The sequence below is a fragment of the Crotalus tigris genome, unplaced genomic scaffold (assembly GCF_016545835.1).
Source record: "Crotalus tigris isolate CLP2741 ecotype Arizona unplaced genomic scaffold, ASM1654583v1 scf7180000017639.5415321, whole genome shotgun sequence".
In the NCBI taxonomy this organism is placed as follows: Eukaryota; Metazoa; Chordata; class Lepidosauria; order Squamata; family Viperidae; genus Crotalus; species Crotalus tigris.
The window spans coordinates 3769894-3796446 of NW_024096532.1; the positions used below are offsets into that span (position 1 = coordinate 3769894).

General features: G+C 39.5%; 1 protein-coding gene across 2 annotated transcripts; it reads right to left on the reverse strand.

The window, feature by feature from the left end:
• Positions 1–6943: 6943 nt before the first annotated feature.
• Positions 6944–26390, reverse strand: PIH1D1 (PIH1 domain containing 1). Of its 2 annotated transcripts, none has more exons than XM_039335235.1 (11): positions 26275–26390; positions 23916–24058; positions 23310–23419; positions 20533–20599; positions 19235–19420; positions 15375–15436; positions 13718–13802; positions 13460–13556; positions 11528–11618; positions 11262–11405; positions 6944–7218 (listed from the first exon to the last, which is right to left on the reverse strand). In XM_039335235.1, the coding sequence occupies exons 3-11, from the start codon at positions 23391–23393 to the stop codon at positions 7171–7173; spliced, it is 864 nt and encodes a 287-aa protein (XP_039191169.1). In that variant the 5' UTR covers positions 23394–23419; positions 23916–24058; positions 26275–26390; the 3' UTR covers positions 6944–7170. The 2 variants fall into 2 exon arrangements, with proteins under 2 accessions (XP_039191169.1, XP_039191170.1); XM_039335236.1 differs by having other exon boundaries at positions 26341–26360.
• Positions 26391–26553: the final 163 nt, after the last annotated feature.

Sequence of the window (26553 nt, forward strand, 5' to 3'; positions counted from 1 at the left end):
AAGACCCCACCCATTCCATCCCACCATCTGGTTGCACGAAATGGGGCGAGGCGCATATATAAAAATCAAGTTAGGGTGGGGGTAGGGTGGGGGAGCTGTCCCACACACTCTGCACCCACTTACCTCAGGACGTGTTGCTTCCTGGCCTCCGTTTCGCTGGCAGAGGACTTTCCTGAAGAAGTGGGCCAGCAGCGGCCACATGGGCTCCTGCTGGATGGGGCTGTTGGTGCCACCACCCCGAGGAAAGACAGGGTAAAAAATAAGACATAAGACCTAGTGCCTCTTTTGGAGGCAAAAGTATATATATAAGACCAGGTCTTATTTTCAGGGAAACACAGTAATTGGAACTTAATATATGGCCTTGCTCTTTCACGCCTGACAATTCTCCTTTTTCACTATTACACTTAGACAACCTTTCCACCTTGCATTTGGTATTGTGAGCCAGGATGCGGGAAAGAACATCAGAGCTAAAAGAAAACGAGCCTATGTGGGAACTGTAGCATTGGAAGTTCGGCTCAATCTGGAGACCCAGGTTGGGGAATGCAGTGCACAGGAGTCAAGGAACAGATGCTGTTTTGTTTCTTAGGGAGAGGGAAAAAATGATCTGAACCAACCAACCCCATTTCCTGAACCAGAGAACCTCCACGGCAGCTATTTGCTCCTTCTCAAGATCCCAGACACCTCTCCAAGTAATTAGAAAGTAACTCAGCAGGGTAAATGAAATGCCCCACAATGTGAGATGCAGCATATGCATTAATAAGATGTAAATGTATTCATAGTGAAAGTAGTGTTGGCAGAGGATAGCATAGGGGAGAAGGCAGATCCCTTGTCATTTTTGCAGTGCTAGATCAACATCACTCTTCCACTCCCTCCTTCCATCCTGTTTGCTTTGATGAAAATATCAGAGTGGGGAGAGCAAAGCTATGAGACATCTATCCATGTTCATAGCTTGCCAGGTTCATGTTAGGATGTATTCATACAAAGCGCTGATCCTCCACTGGTTCAATTGGATAAGTATACTCCAACTTGTCTTCCAGAATACTAGGAATAGACAGAATTTTTGAGCTTCATAACCATGCTATAATATTACCTGGGAAAAGCTACAATAAATTATAAATCATTATTTACTAGCTACAGGGGTTACACTCATCCAATTTTCTGAGATTTTGCAAAGGTTAGTTAACACTTCTAGCTGCTTAGACCAGTGTTTCTCAATCTTGGCAAAGATGTGTGGACTTCAACTCCTTCAACATGGCTGGCTGGGGAATTCTGAGAATTGAAGTCCCACATCTTGCCAAGGTTGAGAAACACTGGCTTAGACATTGCTTAAACAGAGCTGAGCCTTATTGAATTTTGGAAGATTCTTTTATTAAATTCAGTTATTTGTCAGTTTAGTCCAATATTGCTTTGACAAGGTCAGATGTGCATCCAGTCTAGTTTTAGCAAAGGCTTTCCAAGGAGAAATCTTTTCTGACCTCTTCTTCTCAATCTCTGTCCATGCCTATGATTAAACATGGGCCTTTTTCCTAGATCTGCTGTACAAGACATCTATGCTCTTGGGTCTAATTTGTAGATGTACATTCACTTGATTCCACTGTATTTATTGCTCTGGTGTTGAGAGAAAATATAGATGTTGTCTTACTACAGGGACTCACCAACATTTGTTTCACAGTCATCAAATGACAAATTATCATCCAGGGAAAGAATTGTCCGCCGCCTAAATGCAGAACTTGGAACTCCTTGTGAAGGCCAGAGGAAAGGGATACCTACGATCCTATCCCAGTTGGAAAAATTCTGAATATTTTGGACTTCAGTTTCCATCAGATCTACCAACAGTTTGTAGGAGATATTGTTCAAAACATCTGAAAGGTAATGCCAGGTTGCTTTTCTATCCCATTCTGCAAATAAAAATTAGGATTAGCCTTGATTCTCCAGTCCTCTGCATTCCTAATACCTCTTTTATCTCCATTCAGCTGGAGCCAAATCTGCTTGAAATGCTCCTGAACTATATTACTGTGTTTTGAAGACCCTAATCTAAGCTTTCCACATAGATGTTGCTATGCAGAGATTCCATATTGAAATTTTTACACTTAAATATTCACCCCCAACCCTTTTCAGAAGAATTTACAAACTTGGCTCTGCCAATACACATGGGGTGTTCAGAGGAGCATCCTTAAGGCTGGTTAGTGCCTTGGAGGCTGTCTCCTTGCTTTTAAATTTTAATTATTCTATTCTTGTTTAACTACCTTCTTTTATTGAAATTTATATTTTATATGGCTTTATGTTTTTAATTGTACACTGCCCAGAGTCACTAAGAGAAATAGCAGTACCGCTTAAGACTTATATACTGCCTCATAGTTCTTTACAGCACTCTCTGAGCAGTTTACAAATGTCAGCATATTGCCCCCAACAATCTGGGTCCTCATTTCACTGACCTTGGAAGAATAGAAGTCTGAGTCAACCTCAAGCCCTGGCAGGATCGAACGCTAGGTCAGTGATGGCGAACCTTTTAGAGACCAAGTGCCCCTGCTCCGCTCCCTGCCCTGCCCCCAACCTGCCTGCCCACAGGGCCACTCACCGCCTCCAGGGCCCCCTGCAGATCGCCCAGGCAGCCCAGCAGCATCATGGCGGCCACGGCCTCTCCCCGCAACCTGCAGCATCAACTGTGCACAATGGGGCGTGAGGGCACAGTCTTGTCTATGCTGCCTGGCTGCCATGTCCTTGGCTGTGCTGCTCCACGTGGGCCATGCTTGGGGACGACTCTCCTCTAGGGGGGCTGCTGGTGAGGGGGTCATGGGGGGAGGCAAGGCTGGGGCAGCGGCATGTGTGCCCACAGAGAGGGCTCCGAGTGCCGCCTCTGGCACCAGTGCCATAGATTCGCCACCACTGCTCTAGGCTGTGGGCAGAGTTAACCTGCCATACTGCATTCTATTACCAGATGGGCAGTCTCTAAATCCAATTAATAAAAGAGAGAGCCATTACAATGAAAAAACCCTCTACAGAGTTAAATTAGTTGGGCTTGCTCTTCTTGCTAGTAAAAAAAAGTGGCTAAAGTCCCCATTTGATTTCCAGCCAAAACCATTGAGAGGAAAAGCAACTTGTAGTAAAATTTAAATCTGTCCCATCTCCTTCCAGTTCCCATGAGCAACAGGGATGGAAGAGAAAACAGGTTGTTTTAAGGAAAATGAGAGACAGACGGTGTGAAGGGGAGCAGGCGGGGGTGGTGGTGATGGACATGTGCTGATGGAACAAGCTGTACGGAAAGTGGGGAAGAGCATGGATAAAGATGAGAACAGGAGATTTGTATTTGTATGTCTCTAAGTTGGAAAGAAGAGATAGTAGCTGTAAATGAAGACAAAGTTAGATGGAAACTCTAAATATGCAAAAAATTACATATCAAACACCAAGGATTCAGGTCCCAGAACATCCAGTTAAAAAGATGCAAGCAACAAGCAGTAGAGATGAATAAAATGGCCCATCTTATTTCTGTTCAAAATTGATTTCCTACTTGATGGGGGGGGGGGTAAAGAAAACTTGCACAAACATCACTATAATTTTCACGTTAGTCTCCATATATATATGTACACTATGTATGTGTATTTTTATTCTTGCAGACCATTTTGCCTAATAACATATTTACTAAAAAAAATCTCCCTAATATCACACACATATTACTGTAAATATGTGCAGTTTTGTATGCATTTTTCCTAATATCTTGCATATAGGAGAAGCCATAACATTTGGAATAAAATATCCAAAAAATTAATAGCATTTTAGCATGTGTATGGGTATAGAAGTGCCAAATGATGCTATTCACATTAATTCACAAACAAAATTCCTTCTCCATTCTGGTAAATTGGGACTCACCATCATGGAATGTTGTTTGGGCAAAATACTAGAACAGACACATGCAGAGAATTTTTAAAATTTTTTTTACAGAATTTAAGTCTTTAACATACGGTTGAAACCTAATTCTGAGAGAGGATTTGATGGGTTTGCCACTGTTAGAACAGAAATCTAAAAAATTAGAGCAATTTGGGAAGTTTGTCTGTAGTTTTATTTTTCATTTAGAAAGATATTGGACAGCCCATGCCCTGTTGGGTCATCATTTTAGAGGTATTTCCTCACCTAAACAGAAGGAGCAAGGGCAGGCAAAAAAGCAATTGCAGTGGTAGCAGATGTGACTTCTGATTTCCTGCCAGCTTCCCCACTGAGTTTTCTTATGGAAATTTAGCTGGGAGCATTGGAAATCTTCCTTCCTTCCTTCCTTCCTTCCTTCCTTCCTTCCTTCCTTCCTTCCTTCCTTCCTTCCTTCCTTCCTCCCCTGCCTGCAAGTGGCTGCTGCTGGGTGCAGGAGGGAGAAAGGGATTGCAAGACTGGCTGGGAAACTGTCGCAGAGTTGAAAATGAAGACCACATGACCGCAGCAGAAACTCACCAGTGCAGCATCAGCCGGTAGCACTGAAGCAGCCATGACTTTCCCAAATTTCATTCTCTTGAAAGTCCCATATTTTGAATGTATTCTGAAAGTTAGTCTATATGAGGAACATTGGTTCAAAAATAATTGCCCTGCAATACACCATTTCACACAGTTAAAGGTCATGATGACATTTATTAGCATATATATTCTAATATAGCTCAGCCTTCTAGACCACAGGTATCAAACTCGCCGCCTCATGTGACTTGTCGTGATGTGTTGTGACTTTTTTCGCATTGCTGAAGCAGAGGTGGCCGCGGCCTCTGCATGATGTAACTGGCCCGCGGGCCGGCAGTTTGATATCCCTGCTCTAGACATATTAATTTACTCTTTAAGACAAGCTTTCATAGCCTGGGAGCCTCCAATGTTTCAAAAACAGGTAACAAAGACGCCATAATTCTCAGCAGGATGGGAAATCAATTTTTTTTTGTCCTCTTCCTTCCCTCAAAGCCAGAAGAATACAATGCAGAAATCACTCACAAAAATCTGCATGAAGCATCAATGTGAGTCATAAAAGTCAAGATAGCACCTATGTTAGAATCCCTGTCATCTTGATCTTTTTGGCCTCGCCTACAATGTCCCTATGCATTACTTCAAAGACGGTTGCTTTGGAACCTGCAATTTATTTACTTATTGATTTACTTATTTATTTTTATCCTGCCTTTAATTAGGGGAAGAATTTTCGAAAAGATTTCAAATACTAGATCAAGGCCTATATATATAGTTCATGGTTATTATTGTACACATTTTTTAAAAATCTAAGTTTCCTATTGTTAAAAGCTCACTTTAATACACTACAGTTCTATCAGCTGTCAGATTTTATTGAAAACTAGGACTACAATTTTTCTTCTTCTTTTGGTCAATTTGCCAGAAAAGTGTTACCTTGCATAAGGGCTTCAATCATGCAGATTTCACAACTGGCTCAGAAATTATTGCACCCATAAATGTGGCGAAGTAGTTTGGCAGCAACATATAAAGTCAATTCTGAAAATATCACATCTGCAAAGAAGATATTCACACAGGGGTGGAGGAGAAAACACACACCTTCATTCCTGCAAGGATAAGGGATAGCTACAGAAGAAGAAAGTGTTACAGGAGGATGAAGTTGGCATCTTTGTCACGATTAAATCCTCAGTTATAAATGATTAGTTTTTCCCAACCACAGCAACTTTAAGATGTGTGGACTACAATTCCCAGAATTCCTTAGCCAACCATGCTGATTTCATGACCCATGCTGGCTGTGGACTTCTGGGAGTTGAAGTCCACACATCTTCAAATTGCTGAAGTTGAAAAACACTATGTGAAGAATGTTTCAGTTTAGAACAAAAAAGACCAGAATTCTCAGCCAACAGGGGAATTTGAGAAATTATAATACTAATACATCTGGACAATATCCGAGTGATGAAGGCAAGCCTAGAGTTTCAGCAGTAGCTCCACCTTGGAATTTGATAAAACAAGAGTAAGACTGCTGAGTGGACTTCCTAATATGGGGTAGAGTATCATCTGAGACAAGGGACTGAAATACATCAGTGCAGATGGCTTGTTAGAATATTTTCCATGAATCCAGATACAAATGAAGCAGATGGGAATGATTGTGGGGTGTCTGTGTGAAAGGAACAGAGGAGGAGTCAGTTGTTATCTTAGAAATATTTCAGCCCAGTTAGGGAGAAATCGGGGAAAAGGCAGCAATTCAAAATATTCAGAGACTCTGTCTTAATTAATTCACTATAACTGAGGGATTCCTCTAAGGGTTTCCAAGATTCTGTATTTAACCTAGATCGATCTGTCTGCCTACCTTTTTCTTTCTTTCTTTCCTTCCTTCCTTTTTATAAATAACTCAAGATAGTGAACACACCTAATACTTTTTGCTCCTCTCGTTTTCTCCACAACAACTGTGTGAGGTGGATTGGGCTAAGTGTCACTGACCCCAAATCTCCCAGTTGGCTTTCATGCCTAAATTGGGACTGAACTCATAGTCTCCTTGTTTCTAATCTGGTGCCTTAACCACTAGACCAAACTGGCTCTCTTATTAAATATTCCTTACTGAAATTGGTGTGGTTCTTGCTTGCTTGATCTTGCCCAGTTGAGTAGGCGTGACAGCACACAAGGAAAAGTAAGTTCTACCTTTGGCCATTCTCTCCTTGGCTGATTTTCTAGCCACATGATCTTTAGAAAGGAATACATTCAAAAGACAGCATTTTTGGAGCCCATTGGAATAGATTTCCTGTAGGAATCACTTCAAAATTCTCTCCCTCCGCAATTGAAGCAGAACAAACTTTCATTAGCATTAAGATGGCAAGTACAAATCATGGCCACAGACTGTGGTTGAGCTGACTGTAGGAGCAATGGGGGGAGAGTACATGGATTATGTGTTATAGAAGGAGGCAAAGTTAAATGCGAGTGACAGCTGTTGTGGGTGGAAACAAAGCTGAAAACAAACCGTAGGAGGAAAAATGGAGACAAATCCTGAATTTCATCCAACATGTTTTACTGTGTGTTTCTAGGTTCAAAGCCTGTGAGCCTTAGAGATGACACTTCCCAAACTCCAGCATCATTCTTTGGAGGAGGTCATTCCTATTTCTCCAGACAGCCGTTCTTCACTCAGAAGTTTCTCGTACAGGGCGGAGACATATGTCTGTAATGTACATCCACAGCCTTCAGTGTGATCAATCCTCCAGATTGTCTGTTCAGAGCTCATGGCAACAGCAATGGGCGTTGGACAGGCATTAGGACAGTAAGGATCTGGAAGAGGGAAGAGAAAGTAAGGGTCATTGAGGATTTAAGCCCTTCCTGTTGATGCATCTGTTGAAACAGGTAATCTTTCAAGAGCCCAAGGAACAAGCCCACAAACAAGGAGCAGACCCACAGTGACACTTGCATTGCTCCAGGCCAGGAATGGCAATCTTTGGGTGTTTAGGAATACACTTTTTTTGCAGGGGGGGATTGCAGGGGGGGGGGATTGAGGGCCATAAGGAGTGGGGTGAGGATGAATCCATCAATTATATAAAACCTGTTTCATGGCTTACACAAGAGGCTTCATATGTTCCACTTCACAATGACGGGGTGGGGGTGGGGGTGGGGGTTAACAGCCACCAAAAGATGTTTCTGGGTTGCAGGCAGCTGGCTGCCTATTTTTGTGGCTAGAACCAGGGAACTCCATCTTTTGAGGATACATAAGAGTCTGTCAAAGCTTCAGAAATCAATGAAGGCACAGTGCTGCAGGCAGAGACTCCAAATCATGTCCCAAAACAGAGAATGACAGCATTGTTGGGCAGAGGTGAAAAAAAAGGGGGGCAGCTGAAAGGAAAATGTCAAGATATTTAAATTTGTAACTGGAACAGTAGGGGTTGTGTAATGAGTCAAAACACACAGTTATAGCTGATTGATTAAGGAGCACTGGCTACGGCCAGAGGCAACCTAAGCTGTGATTGGTTGCCTTGAGTGAAAAAGGAGAGTTTCCTTATTTCCCGCTTTTGCCCTATGTGCTCTTTGTGATTTACCTGATTATGTTCCTGCTGTGTTGATTTACCTGACTATGCTCCTGTTGGCCTCTCTTATTTACTTGAACTATATTTATTTATATAAAAACCACAAGTTCTTGTCAGCACTTCTGACTCCATTAGGACACCAGCTGCGCAATTCCCTGACAGAAAAGTTCCCTTGGAGTAAAGGTCTACTGAGGTGCCATTTTTGAGTAAACCTGCATCCTTGAGGAGAGATAGAAAAAAAAAAAAAAAAACCCTGATGGAGGATTATAGCTTCTAGGATAAAGCTTGCCAACTGGAAGTAATCCAGTCCTGGAAACAATGATAGGTAAATGTATTGGACTTGTATTGTTTTTTTGTGCCCTCTGGCAACTGGAAACTTTGCTGCTAACATCGCTGATTCTGCACATTTTAGTCTAAACCTCCAATTCCTAATGGTTTCATAAATAGGGGGCCACTGTAGTGAGATTAAAAAGTCAAGATGGTGGCAGCTGTCTGATGGAAACCTTGCCCCTTTTACATGCATTGAGGCATTTGATGTGTAAAAATGGGGTGTGGCTTCAATTGCACAACTGTAGCAACTATTCTTTCCCTTCCCACCCACCTCTGGCAGATGCCCCTCTTGATAAAAGAAAGATTAGCTTATTTATGTTCTCCACCTGATTCTTCACCAGGAGAGCTTGCAAGAAAGCTTGTGGCTCAATGAAAGCAATCAAACTAAGAAACTGAAGGTTTGAGAATCAAGCTTTCCCCATAGTTAAGAATTTACATGCAGCAACCCTCACTACAGAAGAAGTGGGCAATTTTTCCATCCACACAGACTACGTCTGGAAATAGTTTGGGGTGAAATTGATTTTATACAGGTAGTCCTTGACTTACAACCATTTGAAGTTACAATGGCACTGAAAAAAGTGACTTATGACTGTTTTTCATATTTACAACCATTGGAGCACCCCTATGGTCAAGTGATCATAATTTGGACACTTGGCAACTGGCATGTATTTATGACAGTTGCAGTGTCCCCAGGTCATATTGATTACCTTTTGCAACTTTCTGACACAGGGCTCCCCAACCCCCAGTCCATGGACTGGCACTGGGCCGCAGCATGCCAGAAACTGAGCCGCACACACAAGCAAAACCCCATCCTTGGAATGCAGGGAGCACATAAAATCGCGCCTCCTCCGGTCTGTGGAAAAACCTCTCTCCACAGAACCTGTCCTTGGTGTCCAAAAGGTTGGGGGCTACTGTTCTGACATGCAAACCCAATGGAGAAGCCAAATTCACTTAACAACCATGTTATTAACAACTGCAATGATTCACTTAACTGTGTCAAGAAAGATCATAAAATGGGGCAAAATTCACTTAATAAGTGTCCCAAAACAGAAATTTTGGAACAGAAATTTTGGGCAAAGGTACAGGTTGTCCTTGATTTACGACCACAATTGACCCCAAAATTTCTGTTCCTAAACAAGACAGTTGTTAAGTGAATTTGGGCCCATATTATGACCTTTCTTGACCTGTACAACAGGATCTTGAGGAGGAAAAGGGTCCTTTGAGCATTCTTTCTCTAAATCTCTCCTCTACTAGTAATACTTCATCTTCAGAAGCATCAGCTGAGTAATGAGGAAAAATAGGTGGTGCTCCTGCAAAGTATCTCCATGAAGGGCAAAGAAGGGACAAATGGCACCGTGTGTGTGTGATATAATTATGCAATTGCTACAGTTCATCCAACATTAGTATCTAAATCATGGCATATTCATGATGATGTCATCATGTATATAATGTCATTTTGGCACCATGGCGATTTGTTATGGAATCCACTCAGCTTCTGGCAGACAAGCTGGCCACAAACAACAGTTACAGATCCAAGTTACTCAATCAAGGGCAAAAGATTTGAGTGCTAAGAAGAAAAGTAAAAAGGATTTCTGAGAGGATAAATCTCTATTAGATGAAGTTTGCATGCACACTCACCCATGAGAGCTGAGATGTCATTTTCTTAATTAGCGCAAGCAGCAATTGAACCATAAATGAATGTCAGAGATTGGATGCGTACATTAGGTAAATCTGTGGCTAGGTTGTGATTCAGTGTCTCACACAAATAGAGCCACTAAAGTTACAACATTCCTTTAGCCAAGTAATCAGAAAGAAAGTTCTATAACTTTCAGGCAGATTCAATCAACTTGATCTTCTAGGCCAGGAGTGTCAAACTGCTGGCCCATGGGCCAGTTGCATCATACAGAAGCCGTGCCCCCCCCCCAGCTCTGGCAATACAAAAAAAGTCACGATACATCGCAATACGTCACGTGACGTGGCAAGTTTGACACCCGTGATCTAGGTCAATGTTTCTTGCTCTTGGCAACTGGAAGATATGCGGACTTCAATTCCCAGAATCCCCCAGCCAGTATAATGACTGAGGAATCATGGGACTTGACGTCCATATACCTTCAAGTTTCCAAGGTTGAGAAACACTAATATGTTACTTGGTGACTATTTCATACATACTCTCTGCACATTAGCTCTTCCTTTTTTAGAGCTTTTTGAAGATTCATGCCGATGATCTCAATCGAAACAGAAAAAAAAAAAGCTCCCTTTGGCATAATATTTTGAAGAGCTCTTATGCATTTGCATCTATTTCACTGCTGTATGGCCAGCACCTAGTAGCTGAAATGAAGGACAATGGGACTCAGACTAGAAAACCTCCCAAAACTAGGCTTGTTTTTTAATGTGACCAAATTACTACAGGCAATCCTTGACTTATATGACCCTTTGTAAGTCATGAAGATCATAAAGCATATCATCATGTGACTGACACGGTGGTCATAAAGTGAATGCAGTGGTTTTTAAGTGAACCCATTATTTGCAATGGACTGGGGGGTTTTGTAGGAAAACAGAGATAAATGTTAGTTTTTAGCCAAAACATAAATTGTGGTCAAGTAATAACAGGATGCTGCAAATGGCCAAAAATACAGGCCAGTTGCTGAGTGCCCATAATGTATCATGTGATCATGGGGAGAGGGCAACCATCCAAACTTTGGAACTGGATTGTAAGAAGCTTTTGGGGAGTCTTGTCATAACTTTGAATGGTCTCTAAGTCTCTGGTCATAAGTCGGGGACTACTTATCTATATTTCAGAGGTGATAGGGTTATTACATAACTTTGAGATAGGAGGAGAAGTTTAAGAAGAAAAGTTGTAGATATTCAAACTCCTCTTCCAAACTGAAAATCTGGAGGTGGAGACATGCTAGTTTTTTTTTATCAGGGTGGACTTCTCCAAGTCTCTTCCTTGCTTAAGTTCCTCACCTTTGTTTCTTTGTGGAATTGAGCCCGGGTTTCCTCAGGGACAATGCTGTAGGGTATGAAAATGTCCAAATGATAGAGCTCAGGATGTCCCCGTAACACAATACGGTCTTCTCCAAGGTCCAGCTCAAGATTTCTCACTGAGATCTGTAGTAGTTGGCAGGGGGGAGAGTAAAACACACTTAAAAAAAAATGCAAACAGTCCCAGCACCTGGGCTAGAGTTGGAACAGATAGGTGCTTCCCTGTAAACCTCACACTATGGAATTACCATTTCAGGGAGTGAGATCTTCGCCACTAAACGATCTGGGTGACTGGTTGATGGCTCTGCAACTATGGTGAATTCAGGAACTGCAGCAGAGCTGGGAAAAGAACAAAACGGACTTAATTTGGATAAGGAGAGCTATGTCCAAGGCAGATTAAAGACCACTGGCAAGTACAGAATTCAGATGGCTTTTTATGGGGCAAAACTGGATGGAAAACGAGAGATGGAACAGGTTAGATAGTAAGCAGCATGTCTGCACTCCATACCATAACATTTTAGTAGTGGTCCCCTCATTGTGTACTAAGTGCAATCGGGGAAAAAGAAAAGCCATATGTTACAATCCCAACAGTTTAATTCAGTGTCTGTCAACCTTGGCAGCATGAAGATGTGCGGACTTTGACTCCTGTGGCTAGTTGGGGAATTCTGGGAGCTGAATCCACACATCTTCAAACTGTCAAGGTTGAGAAACACGATTAACTGATTCATGCCCATTTTACAACCTTCTTTGCCATGGGTATTAAGTGAACCACTGAGTTAAGTGAATCATGTAAAATGAATCAGGCTTCCCCCATAGATTTTGCTTGACAGAAACTAGCTGGGAAGGTTGCAAATGGCAATCACAAGACCCCGGGAAGCTACAACTAGTGTAAATTGCCAATTGCCAAGCACCCAAATTTTGATCATGTGACTGACAGTGTGGGAACTGGTCACACTTTTTTCAGTGCCACTGTAACTTCAAACAATCGCTAAACACATGGTTGCAAGTCAAGGACTACCAATGTTCCTCAAAGAGGTTAATAAATGAAAGTCCTTCTGGAACTTTCATCTCCTTTTGCCAAACCATGCTGGGCCCCGAATCACCACCTAATGGTTTTCTTAACTGTCAAGGTCATTATGACTATTTTCTTCCTATTTGCGAATCTAGTCTTCCAGACACATTATATAAAGATACAGGTCTCCAAAGATGTTTGTAGGGCTGGGAAAAATGGAAGGAAAGATAAGAGATTGACTAGCAGGAAGGTGAAGGAACTCAGTTATAGCAGCATTTGAAGGATCTGGTTAGAGACAGCTCTCCTGAAGAATATCCATCCATGTGGTCACTAAGAATCTATGTTGATGTGATGGCACATAGTAAATCCATTAATCATAACAGATCTATCCTGCCCTTTCTTGATATGTGGGCAAGCAAGCCAAAGTTGTGCTGTGCCAGTTCCACCACTATCCAGAATTGACAAAAGTTAAGTCTAACCAGGGTCAAAAATCTTATTCCAGGAGGTCATATTAAGTCCTGAACACATAAAAACTTAATGTAAACCACTTTAAACTTGATTGTAAAAGGTTCTATTTTTGTAACAGAGTTGTCAAAATACGGAATATCTTATCCGATTCAGTTGTTTCAGCTACTAACTTTTACAGCTTGAATTCCAACTTAACTTCTGTGGACCTCATTCCATATTTAAGAGGTTCCTACGCAGCTGTACAGTAAGTGTACTGTGTCTATAGTCTCTGTCACATTTTAGTCCTTTCATTTTGTTCATTTGAATTTGTAATTGTTGTTTGATGAATGAATGAATGTATTGTTGTTGTTAATTGCGAAGTCGTGTCCGACCCATCGCAACCCCATGGAAGTTTCTCCAGATCTTCCTGTCCTCTATGATCTTCTGGAGTCCATTTATGTTCATGCCTACTGCTTCAGTGACTCCATCCAGCCACCTCATTCTCTGTCGTCCCATTCTTCTATTGCCCTCAATCTTTCCCAGCATTAGGCCCTTCTCTAATAAGTCATATAAATTCATATCTAAATAAATATGCTAGTTTGGAGAGATATCCAGAACAGCTAGAGAGCACTTTTTTTTGGGGGGGGGGAAAGGGGACGTAACAGCACAAGAAGGTAGTTTAGCTTAAAGGAGACCATCCTCCCCACCCAAGAAAACACACCTGCTGTGCATTTCCTGGATGATGGGCTTGGATTTAGTGCGGATGTTCTGTTCCAATATGGAGCCCATAAATTTCCTGTTCTTCAGAATCCGCCAGTCTGGGAAGGAATACAAACAACTGTGTCAGCTGGTTGCAAAAGTACAAAAGAAAGGAAGAGCAAGGCAATGTTGCAGGGTCCCATTAAGATTGTTTATATTCAGGGAACCACCCCACCCACCAAACAAATGCCCTCCTTGCTACAATTCTTATTTTCTGTACCTTGATTGCTGATGTCCATCTTGTATTTCTCTGACAGTCCTTCCATGGCTATGGTAAGGAATAATTCTTTGAGAAATTGGTTACTCTTGATATTGGCAGAGATAAGAGAGAAAATTGAGAAAGCTTAGGCTCCTTTTTCCTATAACTGTGTTTAAAAAAATGGCTTGAAAATTTCTTTCTGCAATAAAATACTGTGTGCCTTGGGTGCACACTCAAATGTGAATACTGTCAGTGCAAACCACCAGCATTTACATCGGAGATGTCCAATCTTGGTAATATGAAGACTTGTGGATTTCAACTCCCAGAATTCACTAACTAATTCTGGGAATTGAAGTCCATAAGTCTCAAAGTTGCTAAGGTTGGACACCCCTGATTTACATGAAAAGGCCAGTATACAGCTAAGAAAAGCCTATGGTTCAATAATTAAGTCCATGCTCTGCATGGAGGAAATCCTGAGTTCAATTTCTAGACATATTTAAAAAGCTCTTTAGGATTATCTGAATAAAAAAATAATTGCTTTATTCAATACAGGTAGTGTTTGACTTGCAACCAGTCACTCAGTGACTACAGGTAATCCTAGACTTACAACAGTTCATTTAGTGACCATTCAAAGTTACAATAGCACTGAAAAAAGTGACTAATGACCATTTTTCAGAGTTACGACCTTTGCAGCATCCCCATGATCATGTGATCAAAATTCAGACACTTGGCACTTGGTTCATATTTATGACCATTGCAGCGTTCCAGGTTATGTGATCACCTTTTGCAACCTTCTGACAAACAGTCAATGAAGAAGCCAGATTCATTTAACAACTAGGTTAGTTACTCAACTGCAATGATTCACTTAACAACTATGGCAAGAAAGGTCATAAAATGAGGCAAAACCCACTTAACGAATTATCACTTCATAACAGCTAAATTGTAAGTCAAGGACTATCTGTGTTCAAGTTACAACAGACCCACAAAACCTAGTTATGACCCAAAGTTCTGATATCCACCCACCACCACAGTCACACAATCACTTCTTAAGTGCTTAGCAAACGACCTACATTTACGGTCGTTTGCAGTGCCCCATGATCACATGTTTGCAATTTACAATGTTTTTGCCAGAACCAGGCATTTATTTCCAGTTTTCAGCAAAAACCATCCCATAGCGAGCAATAGGCTTGCTTAATGATTGCAGCATATTTGCTTTATGACCGCCACAAAAATATTGCAAAATTGCCATGACTTATGACCATAATAATCTTGGGCCTCAATTATAGTTGAAATACTTATAGTAAACAAGGTATACATATTATGTACCATACTGGGTGGATGCAAAAAAAAAAAATAAATAAAAATGGATAGAAGACTCAGGGACCTCAAATGCGTGAAATTCACAAACATGTTCCAGTGGTGGTATATGAAATTACACCGCAGTAAAGTCCTAGATTATTTTTGATTCAGAGATTGAGAAGAAAAAGAAGAGATCAATCAGGCATAATATAAAAGGATCAAGAGTATAAAATGCAATCGCCATCTCTGATGCCATTGGAGGTCATGCGTTCAGCTTCCTGTTGAGCTGAAAAAGGCAACAGGATGAGCACAGGAAAGGAAGACTCCACTTTGGAGTTTCCAGATCCCAAAACCCCGTTAAAAACAAACAAAGACTCACCTCCATCTTATTAAAAAAGTTGGTGTTGATGGTGACATCATAGGCTGTGCAACCATTACCACCTGAAAAAACAAAGGAAACATTAAGCTAATTTATTTTTTTTGTAATATATTTTATTGATTTTTTAAAAAACATAAATCACTTAATAATTGGTGAACAGTGTGTTGTCTGGGTTACATTTGTAAAACAAGCATTAACAATTGATATCTATAATCCACATAATAGTTTTAGTTGATTTCCTCTTTTCCCAAAATATCCTCTTTTGCAAACATTGAGTTAATATAATTCTTATTGTTTTGATAGATAACAATTAAATATATAATTTTTCCAATATTCCTAAAAATAATAATCACATCAATATAATATTTCTTTTATATCCAATCATTCTGGTTGCCTTATCATAGATCCTGTTACAGTCCTTATTTTTAATTTGTTTCTCCTACCAAATTCTAGGTATTCTTACTGGTTAAGGTTTTCTCAAAAATTAATTACATTTAAAAATGTAACTCTATTTTTCCATATGAACCATCTCACACTTTTATATTTCTTAGGGAATAGATAAAACAATGAAAAAAAAAAGAAAGGAGAGCAAGAGTAAAGAAAATAAAAAATAACATACTACTTAAAATATATATCCCTCCTAAGCTAATATATATTTATTTCCTAAATTTCTTGTTCTTTTTAACCATAATTAAAAATGTTTAATCTTTAAACATTCCATTTAATATATCTAGTCATCTAGTCCTTTAACTCTTATTCAAAACATTTTTATCCATTATAATTTTCTTAAATTCAATCACATTTAAGTATCTAAAACATTTCCTTTATCTAAGTCATTTCAACTTTTTTATATTACTCATATCAAGAAAGAGAAAAAAAAGAGAAAAAAGTACTCATACTATATTATTTAGGGAATTCATCCCTCTTAGAATGACATATATATTCCAAAACCTTTCTATTTCTTTAACCATATTCAAACAAATGTTTCAAGTATTCTCTTTGGTAAGTCCATCATCTATTTTCTTGGTTTCCACTTGTTGGTTTCTATCCACTTGGTTTCCAAAGTTTTTTTCCTTTGCTCAGAAGCTTTCTTAACCAATGTATTTTGCTGAATCAAAAAGTTTTTCTGTATGTTCGTAAATGTTGCTGTAGATATAAAAAGTAAATCAGCTGAAGTGTCTTTGTACGGGGCTTCTGTCTTTCCACATTTGTTGAAAATCTTTTTCTTTTCCTTTCTCTCCGCTTCTCTTATCATTTCCTTTCTCTCTGATGTTCTGACATCTCTACAGTCCATTTTATCCAATCTGTTTTCTTGGTCTTAAGGGATAAATTGTTTTTTCCAATTCTTGTGAATTTTTTCCCACTAGGATTAAATCATATTTCCTTGTTTTGTTAAGTTCCATCTTTAAGTCTCTATTCTCAATTCTATATCCATTTATGTTTTATCTGCTCCTTCTCTGTTGTTGTTTCTGGGAATTTTTTTGTTGTACAGTTAACTTAGAAATAGATTGATTTATATTTTCAAAGTTATTTTGGATTTCTTTGTGGTTTAAACTCATTGTTGTTTGAATTAGTTGCAGTATACTATGTATCTCCTCCTGTGAAGTATTTATGTTTTCTTGGTATGTTCTTTCTACATGTCTCTGATCCATGATGGCCAAGAATTTGAGTTTTTCTCTTCTTTTCTTTTCTCTGCAAATAGCTTTAGAGGCCCAATTAAATAGATATTTGTAATCCAAATAGTTCAAAAAAGATTCCCCCCCCCCCAGAAATGTATAATTCTCTCTTTGTCTACAACCCAGATTATCTTTTTTTTGGTCACAGCTGTTCTGTCAAAACTTTGAAGGTCACAAACACAGATTAGCTTTTCCCAGGTTTTGCCAAGTCTTATATTAAAGTCACAGCTGTCATAGTCTTCATTCACCACTAGGTGTCAGCAACTATTTGTTTTTCAATTTCTAAAATAAACAATTATCTTTAAAATGAGAGTCTTAACCATTCAAACAATTTTAGATTTATCCAGATTTAAGTTTTAAATTTCAGATTTAAGTTTTAAATTTTTTAAATTTGTATTTATTTCACTTCCATATATTTTGATCCTCCATAAAAGATTGATTTGCCGCTTCCATTAGTATAAAGGTGGGGTGGAAATCCCCCTCCTTCCCTTTCGGAGGTATTTTGCTTCTTTGAATCTTTTTCAGGAAATTAAATGTAGAATAGAAAAGAGAAGATCAAATTCCTCATCCAGTTTCAAGCACGCTGTTCACAGTTGTGCTAATTAGTGCTTTTGGACTTTGGTTGCTAGTAACTTGTGCTGGTTGATGCAATACTGCCAGCCTTTCTCCTGTCGGGTTAGAAGGCTCTCCCTAAGTCGAACAGAACAACCACCACCATTCCAGAATTGCTGGAGCACCCTTCTTTCTTCATTGCCTCTCCGGGCGACTTAGAACTATTTAGGGTCCCTAGGCAAGGCAAAATTAGCCGTGGGGGTACAGAGAATCCACAAGCCCGCGACCGGTTGCTACCTCGCAAAAACAGAAGTCCCACATTAAGCTGATTTATAATGGGGAACGATTTGTCCTTATGTCTACAATGCACACAAAATGGCTCTGTGTTCCCAGTTACTCTAGAAGGGATACAAATATGTATAATAGAATAATAGAATAGAAATAATAGGGAAAAAAGTATATATGTTTTTTCAACACTATTTCCTCTTTGGTTAGGATGGTTAGAAATGTCTATAATATTGCATTTGTATTCTGTAGCAGATTTTCTGCAGAGTGAGTAATCCACACAACAACCAAAATTAGGCAATGGTGCTAGTCATTCTGTGATTTCCAACTGCACCCTTTTGAAGTGCCTGAACTGAGAAGTCTGGGAGCAACTTAGAAGTAATTCTGAGTGACTTTTGCTACCTGTTAGTGCCATCCTCATTATTGGCAAAGATGGTTTTGTTGCTCCTTAGCCCAGCCAGATGATATGACCTGAGGAGCAATAGGGCATTCAATCAGGTAGATGGGAAACAACTATAATATGGCTTCATTTTACATCCACCTAGCACACCAGTGTGGGAAGGCAGAGTTTATTATAGGCCCCACTGATTAGGGATGCACATCTGGTGGGACCATGAAAAAGGACCTTCTCGGTGATGGCGACTTCTCTATAGAACATCATTCTCCCTAAGATAGGGGTGCCCCCACCCTATTGCTTTTCTAAAAGACCCTAAAACATGGGTTTGTCAGCGGACCTGGAGAATACTAATGGAGATGGAGCCAATCAAGTGGCTGTTTTGATGGTGTTGTTGCTATGGAGAGCTGAATGCTTTTTTTATAGTTTTTATTATTTGGTGGGTTTTTAAATAGCACTAGCACTAGCAATAGCACTTAGACTTATATATTGCCTCATAGTGCTTTACAGCATTCTCTAAGTGGTTTACAGCAGCGGTTCTCAACCTATGGGTCGCGACCCCATTTGGGGTCGATCGACCATTTTACAGAGGTCGTCAAACAATGCGATCCGCCATTTTCCCCCCTCGGGGGTCGCCGTCACACGAACATTGAGAAACGCTGGTTTACAGAATCAGCATATTGCCCCCAACAATCTGGGTCCCCATTTGGACTTCGGATGACCTTGAGCTGGTCGGGATCAAACTCCTGGCAGTGTGCAGAGTCAGCTACAATACTGCATTCTAACCACTGTGCCACCACAGTTCCTAGGTTATAAATGTTGTAAGACACCCAGCGTCACTTATGTGTGAATTGGGCAGCTACTGTATATAAATTTGTTTAATAATAACAAATTTCCTAGTTTGTACCATTCATCTCAGCAGCAACCAATTTTCTAATGAGTTGATCACTCACTCTTGTCCACTTCTGCATGGGGTTCTCCCAGACTCATGGGGATCCGGAAGGTGGAGGCATTCTCGGACTCAATGAGGCAAGCCAACTCTTCATTGGTTAGGTCAGGTGGCGAAGGGATGTGCTGGGATCTGCAGACATTGACAAAAATCTTCTCACCAGAACTTGTGTGGGTTTTAAGGCAGAATCCTAGGCAGGGGGGAAAAAGGTGCCAAATGAAGATGTCACACATGCAGGAAAAACTAAAAGTGATAATATCTTTCCTGCAATTTGGCAGACCAAATTTCTTCCTATATTATTGTAGGATTCAAATGTGATGGGATGCAAGTAGAAATTGAGCCCATCCACTGCTAACTAATTCTACTGAAATAAAGCAAGAATTGTCCAGGATTAGTAAAACTCTGTAAACCCTGTAAAATCTTACAGATCAGGCTTATTTGAACAATCCCAACCCTACCCTATCCTACCCTACTACTCTGCCTCTGTCCCACCCACAGCAGCACAGCAACTGGATCTGATATTTTTCTAGCTTTCCAAATTTCCCTGCAAAAGCTTCTCTTTTGTTGTGTTTAAAAATCTTCTCCGTTTTGATACTAATTTTTTTTATATGATAGGAATATAATATACTTATTTTTGTAATAGTCCACCTTTTTTTAAAATAGTGTAAAATATAAACATTTATGACTGGTTGGGTTTGAAATTACAATGGACCTTTCCAGAGCTACTGACAGCTCGTTTTCAAACTTGCAAAGGTTGCATGACACATGATCGCATTTTGAGCCCTTAGCTATCAGCTCATTTTTATGGCCCTTTACAGCTTCTCACAGTCATATGACAGCAATTTGTTGTGTTTTTCTTTCCCCACTGGGAAAAATGGATTCACATAAAGACCATATAGCATTTAACAACTGCTGCAAAACTGTCAAAAAAATCAGATCAGATCACATGATGCCTCAAATTATGGCCAGGATTCCGGGTTTAATTATGGCCATAGCTCAAGGCCTAACTGTATCATTCTCTTGTTCATAAACTTTTTGCTGTTCTCTTTCAGGTCATAACATCCCTATTTTCTCACACATCTCCCTTGGAAATCAATAAAGCAAGGATGGAGAAACAAACAGAGAAAGAAGTAAATTGTTGGGGAAATGAGCAAACAGGTGCAACAGGATAAGAAAGGGGAAAAGTTTCTCATTTCCATGTAGGTCTGAGAAATCTTCTCCAATATCCTAGAACTTTTTCACATTCCTTTTGTTTCATTAAGCAGGTCACCTTTTGCGGCAGTAATTATTATTATTTTTTACCTGGAAGGGGGCGGATGGGCTTGGATTCTGCTGGAGAAGGCACGGAACCCTGGATATTCTGGGCTGCCTAGAGAGAGAACAGTGGGATGTGCTTATGAATCCTGCATACCTTAATATGTCAGCAACTACACTCCAGCTCCCCCGTCTGTGCCCCAGTAACCCATCTTTTTTTTTTACTAGTCATATCGATGCATTTTCTTTGTGTTCTTTTCCCTTGTTTGTTTCATTGTTCTATTACTTTACTATTGTTCTGTTTAAACTTCCTTTTTATTTCTTCATTTTGTTTATAATTTTAAGCCGCCTAGAGTAGCCCCATGGCACAATAGAAGGCAAATAATAATAGTAATAATATCATCCAGAAAAATAATGACAATGAATCATGCCCTTCATCCACGCAGTGACATTGACAGACTTTATCTACCAAGGCAAATAGATGGGCGTGGAATGCTGCAAGTACATCAGATGGTTGAAGAAGAAGAAATGGCTTTGGAAGAATATCCGTAGGACAGTGATGACGATGCACTGAAATTAGTATATCAGGAAGGTTTACTGACTACTGAAGAGACCAAACTGGCCTACAAGAAAGACCAAATGAAGAACAGAATACAGGCATGGGAAGATAAACCACTATATAGCCAATACATCAAAAAATAGCTGGGAAAGCAGATAATAACAAGACCTGGCAATGGCTAAGAGCAGGAAAATTGAAGAAAGAGACCAAGGAACTAATTCTGGCTGCACAAGACCAAGCCTTAAGGACAAATGCATACAAACTCAAAATTGAGAGGACAGCAACAGACAGTAAGTGACTCCTATGCAAAGAAGCTGAAAAAACAGTGGACCACCTGGTAAGCTGCTGCAAGAAGATCACACAGACTGACTATAAGCAGCAGCATGACAAAGTAGCAACAATGGTGCATTGGAAGGTCTTCAAGAAATATCATTTGCCTGTAAGCAAGAACTGGGGGGATCATAAAATAGAGAAAGTCATAGAAAATGATAAAGTTAAACTGCTCTGGGACTTCAGAATTCAAACAGACAAGCACCTGCAACATAACACCCCAGACTTAACAATTGTCAATAAGAAAGACAAAAAAGTCTGGATAGTGGACATGGCAGTGCCTGGAGACAGCAGAATAGACGAGAAAGAACTGGAGAAAATAACAAAATACAAAGACCTACAAATAGAAATAGAAAGACTGTGGCAAAGGCAAGCAAGGGTAGTACCAATAGTAATAGGTGCCTTGGGTGCAATCCCAAAACTGGAGCACCACTTGAACAGCACTGGCATTGACAAATTCGCCACTAGTTGATTGCAAAAGGTGGCCTTACTAGGAACTGCTTCTATACTGCAACAATATCTGTAATACCATCAAACATCCACAATAATAATAATAGTAGTAGTAGTAGTGATTATTGTTGTTATTAATATTATTAATCTCATTCTCTAGGAGTGATCAGACAGACTAATTCAGTCACATCTGCAAGGGCAACATGTGGAAAAAAAGACAGAAAGAGGACAAAGTCACTTTAACCTGGAATTTTGGAAAGTGTAGATCAACACTTTTGGTACATGCCATGTATAGAAAAGCTGTCATTGTGCATCATAATAAACAAGCAGAGTCATTGGACAGTGGATCAGGAAGAAGATATCACAGAAAGGCTCTGATACCAATTACAGTGGAGTTCCAGATTCCTCCCAACATTAGCAACTATTTGTAAAACTGCATACATATGCTAAACTGATATCAATTATCACCTAGGTGTGGGTAAAAAAAGTGTAATAAATACAATGTACAGCAATTACTGAGAAAAGTAACCTTAATAAAAGCTAGAATTAGGAATGACATTTGAGCACATTTTAGCCCCTTCATAAAAATGCAGTGTCTTGTTCATGAGAGAGATCCGTCTATTATCTCTGATTAACTAAACAAGTTTATATTGCTTTTATGAAAACCAACTGCCTCTGGAATCAGAGTAACAACAAGCATTTATAGGATCATGATGGCTTTACTATTGTGTGTCTGGAATTAACTATAGATGTATAATTTAATTTAAAACCATAGTTCTATCAAATTTCTGACAGCAGTGAAAGCAATAGTCTTGAACAAGAAATAAAGACATCCTTCCAAAAATTATTTCTGACAGAGCCGCATAGCCTTATCTATACCTGTTCAGATGGTTCAAAGGCAGCCCCCTCCCCCCCATTGGCTGTTTGTCAAAAGAAGTGGATAGTTGCAATATTTATGGCCCCAGAGACCACCTATGGCTTCCATAACCACTTTCTGGAGCTCCTAATCTCCTCTGACTTAGGTTGTTCAAAAATGATGGTGTGATCTTCTTCTGAAGAGGGGGAAAAAAGTAAAAAATGTCATATGAACTATAAAATAGGAACGTCAAAACCAAAAAGCCTCCTAAATTTCCTACAATATACCAGCCACACCCGCTCTTCAGCCTTCAACCATCCAAAAACATGAAATTAAAAAGTCACTATTTCAATTTAATGTGACAAGAGGGGAGAAATAACTGGACACATGAGGAGGAAGCATATTAAACTGCATGGATTTAGTTTATGGGAATATTAAATGTTTTATTAAATCGGGGGGGGGGAGCTTTTTTTGTTCTAGCATGAACTCTTTGACTTGTGGATCAGGCTCTCCTTGAAGCTGAATTCCTTCCATAACCTCATTCTGCTATCTTATCGCAGGAATACTGCTTCTGTTGCAAAAAAACCCCAACATTTTTCTTAAATTTGAGAGACACTGCCTTCAACACACCTGAAGTAGAAGGCGATTGAATTCCTCTTCCTTGTCTTCTTGTAGCTCAGCCGATAACAAGGACTTATCTGTAACTGATGTCATGCTGAAACTGGTGGGCCCAATAGAGTCTACAAAATGAAGCAAAGGTTAAGAACCAAAATTTAGAAGAAAAGAGACAGACAAATTATATCAGATTTTCCTATTTTGGATCTGTCAAGATGTGTTGGACTATTAGAACCATAGTACTGCAAAAATAGTGGTATTGCTATCCAAATTTAATAGGCCACTCAAACAGTACCAGATTGGGAAAAAATTGCATTGAGGCCTTGGGTCAGGAAGAAAATTGCCTAAAAGGTAGAGGCTGAAAGACAATTGATTACTGTACATTGCTTATGCATGTTCTTCAAACCTTCAAAAGATGTAGCAGAGGAAAGTCTATTAGGGTGGACTCCCAAGAAAAAGCCATTGCTTATCCAACCTTCCCTTCTCATGAACTGAGAATTCTAGAATACAACCACCATGTTTTCTCCATGAAACAGCAGCAGAGTAACAAAGCAGAGTCAGTCTAGTGGAATGATTAAGAGATCAGGCTAGAAACCCGAAGACGGACAGTTCTAATCTTACCTTGTGCACGAAGCCAGCTGGACGATGTTGGGCCAGTCACTTTCTCTCAGCCCTAGGAAGGAAGCAATGGCAAACTACTTTTGTAAAACTTTGCCAAGAAAACTCCAGGGACTTGTCCAGGCAATCTCCGAGAACTAGACAAACTGAAAGGGGAAAAAAAGGCAGAAATGCTGAAAGCTTTGACAAACATTAGGGAAGATAACAAAGAGGTTTAGAACTCTTTAAAGAATAATAAAAGGATAAATGATATATTTTTGTTTTTAAGATAGCACAAGTCCCTTTTTTTACTTCTGCTACTGAAGACCAATGCAGCCACCTCATAGAAAAGTTATCAAAATAATATTATAACTGCAATTGCAGTCCATATAAGAAAGCCATAGAAGATCCAGACATATTAAACTGGTAGACTCCTTGTACCACCCAAACCAGGCCTCAACTGATAGCAATGGCAATAGCATTATATACCATTTCATAGTGCTTAACAGCTGTCTCTAAGCAGTCTACAGTCAGCATATTGCCCCCAACAATCTGAGTCCTCATGAATCAACCTTGAGCCAGTCAGGATCAAACTCCTGACAGTGGGCAGAATTAACCTACAATACTGCATTCTAACTACTGTACCACCACAATTGTTCTGATTCCATTGGCCTTGTTTTTTTTAAGTCCATTATATATGGCATTAACCTCTCCCTTCCCTTCAAGAAAATAAGAAAAATCAGTTTTCTTTCTTCAGTCTTATAATGCAGTGTAGACTAGAATAAACAATTAGCCAATAATTCCCTAGCAACCTAAATAAATAGAAGAAAAACTCTTATTATAATCTGGCTATACTCTAATAGATTACTCCTATTTGAAATTTCTTCCTTTTGCTGCTGCTACCTCTTTTGCTACAAACTCCATTCTTAGTTTGGCTTTTACCAACCCACCTTTTACTGAGACTAAAGCAGTAAAATCATACAATCCATATTAGTTGTTAGCTCAACCTCACTGAACTTAAGGTAACTGACATCCTATGGAAACGAGTACAGGCAAGTCTCAATTAGTGCACTTAATTCATCCCACAAAATGGCTGAATTGTTCAAATGTGCACTATTTGAATGATATTTCTCTGGAAAACAGGAAATCTTAAGATTCTCATTTATCTCCAAATAATGTTAAAACAGATATGAAAATATAGCCTCTTTGGTCTAGCCCAGGGATAGACAACCTTGGCTCTTTTATGACTCATGGACTTCAACTCCCAGAATTCCTGAGCCAGCCATGCTGAGGAGAAATGGAGAGATTTCCATGCTGAGCCAAACTGGCTCAGGAATTCTGGGAGTTGAAGTCCATGAGTCATAAAAGAGCCAAGGTTGCCTACCCCTGGTCTAGAGTGCTTAGTGTTGGCCTAAAGGAGATTGAGTTCTAGATCTTCCTTAGGCATGAAAACTGTCTGTGTGACTTTGAGCCAATCACTCTCTCAATCCAACCCACCTCACAGTATTGTTGTTATAGAAAAAATAAAGGGAAGGAGGAGTATTAGGTATAAAGGCAAAATGAAAAATGTTCAAAAAAATTACATTCATAAGCTCCCACCCAAGTGGTTTTCTAGGACATTTTTACTACTATATTCACAGTACTCCCAACATATTCATATATTGTGTTAATGTTAATATATTGGCAGACAGCAAACAGGACCTGGTATCAATTATTTAAATATAGTCTTTATTGAGGAAAAATATGGATTAAAAATTACATAAGAAATTAGAAAAAAGAAAAAGATTTTAGAAGATCAAAGAAAAAGTGACAAAGAGTAAAAGTCTAGACTAGGGAAGAAAAAAATATCTAAACAAGTGATTTCTGATTTTCTTTACAGTGGTTACAAACATAATTATCACCATTTTTGCCTTTCCAAATTATATATTACCAGTTCATTTTTGTCCATTTTCCCCAAAAAGTCCATGACTTTTTTTTCCAGACTTTTATAAAAAGTGTGACCTGGTATCAACATATAAATCACATTACTATTAGGTCAAATTTTGCACTATTGGAACTCACACTAATCAAGAGCTACTTGTACAGTTGACACATACACAACCGTAATTTTATCACTTTGAAATTGTTAACTCTTAAATACAATATTGCTTTCCAACCCACATCTAATGAAGAAGGCATGGCTCCACTCTCTAATCTTTGCTGTATTCTTTATAGAAATGGGATAAGGAAAAAGAATCCCATTCGAGAACAGCAAAAATAACATTTTAAAAAATGCGCCGGGCCTCCACTTTTTACTCACACGCTGTACAGTAAAAAATGTACTGTGGAGAGAAATTTCCTCTGCTTTCGAGGTTTTATTAAATTATAACACGCGCACTCACACCTTGGTACCGGGCTCTAAGCAACGAATTTCACCCTGTTCACCGAGAGCCGGAACGGAAGCACGCACCTCTCAACTTGGAGACACTCCCCGTTCGTTATGTTGCGCGCAGCAGAGAGTTGTTTTTATAGACTTCAAGATGAGCCTAGACGTAGAAATTTAGAGGAGTCGTACAAGCAACGTCAAGACAAAACTCCTTGATATGAAAGAGATTAATATTTCAACGTCTATATTCATCTGGCATTGCTTTGGGGCTGGATTTTATCTCAATATCTGATAGCC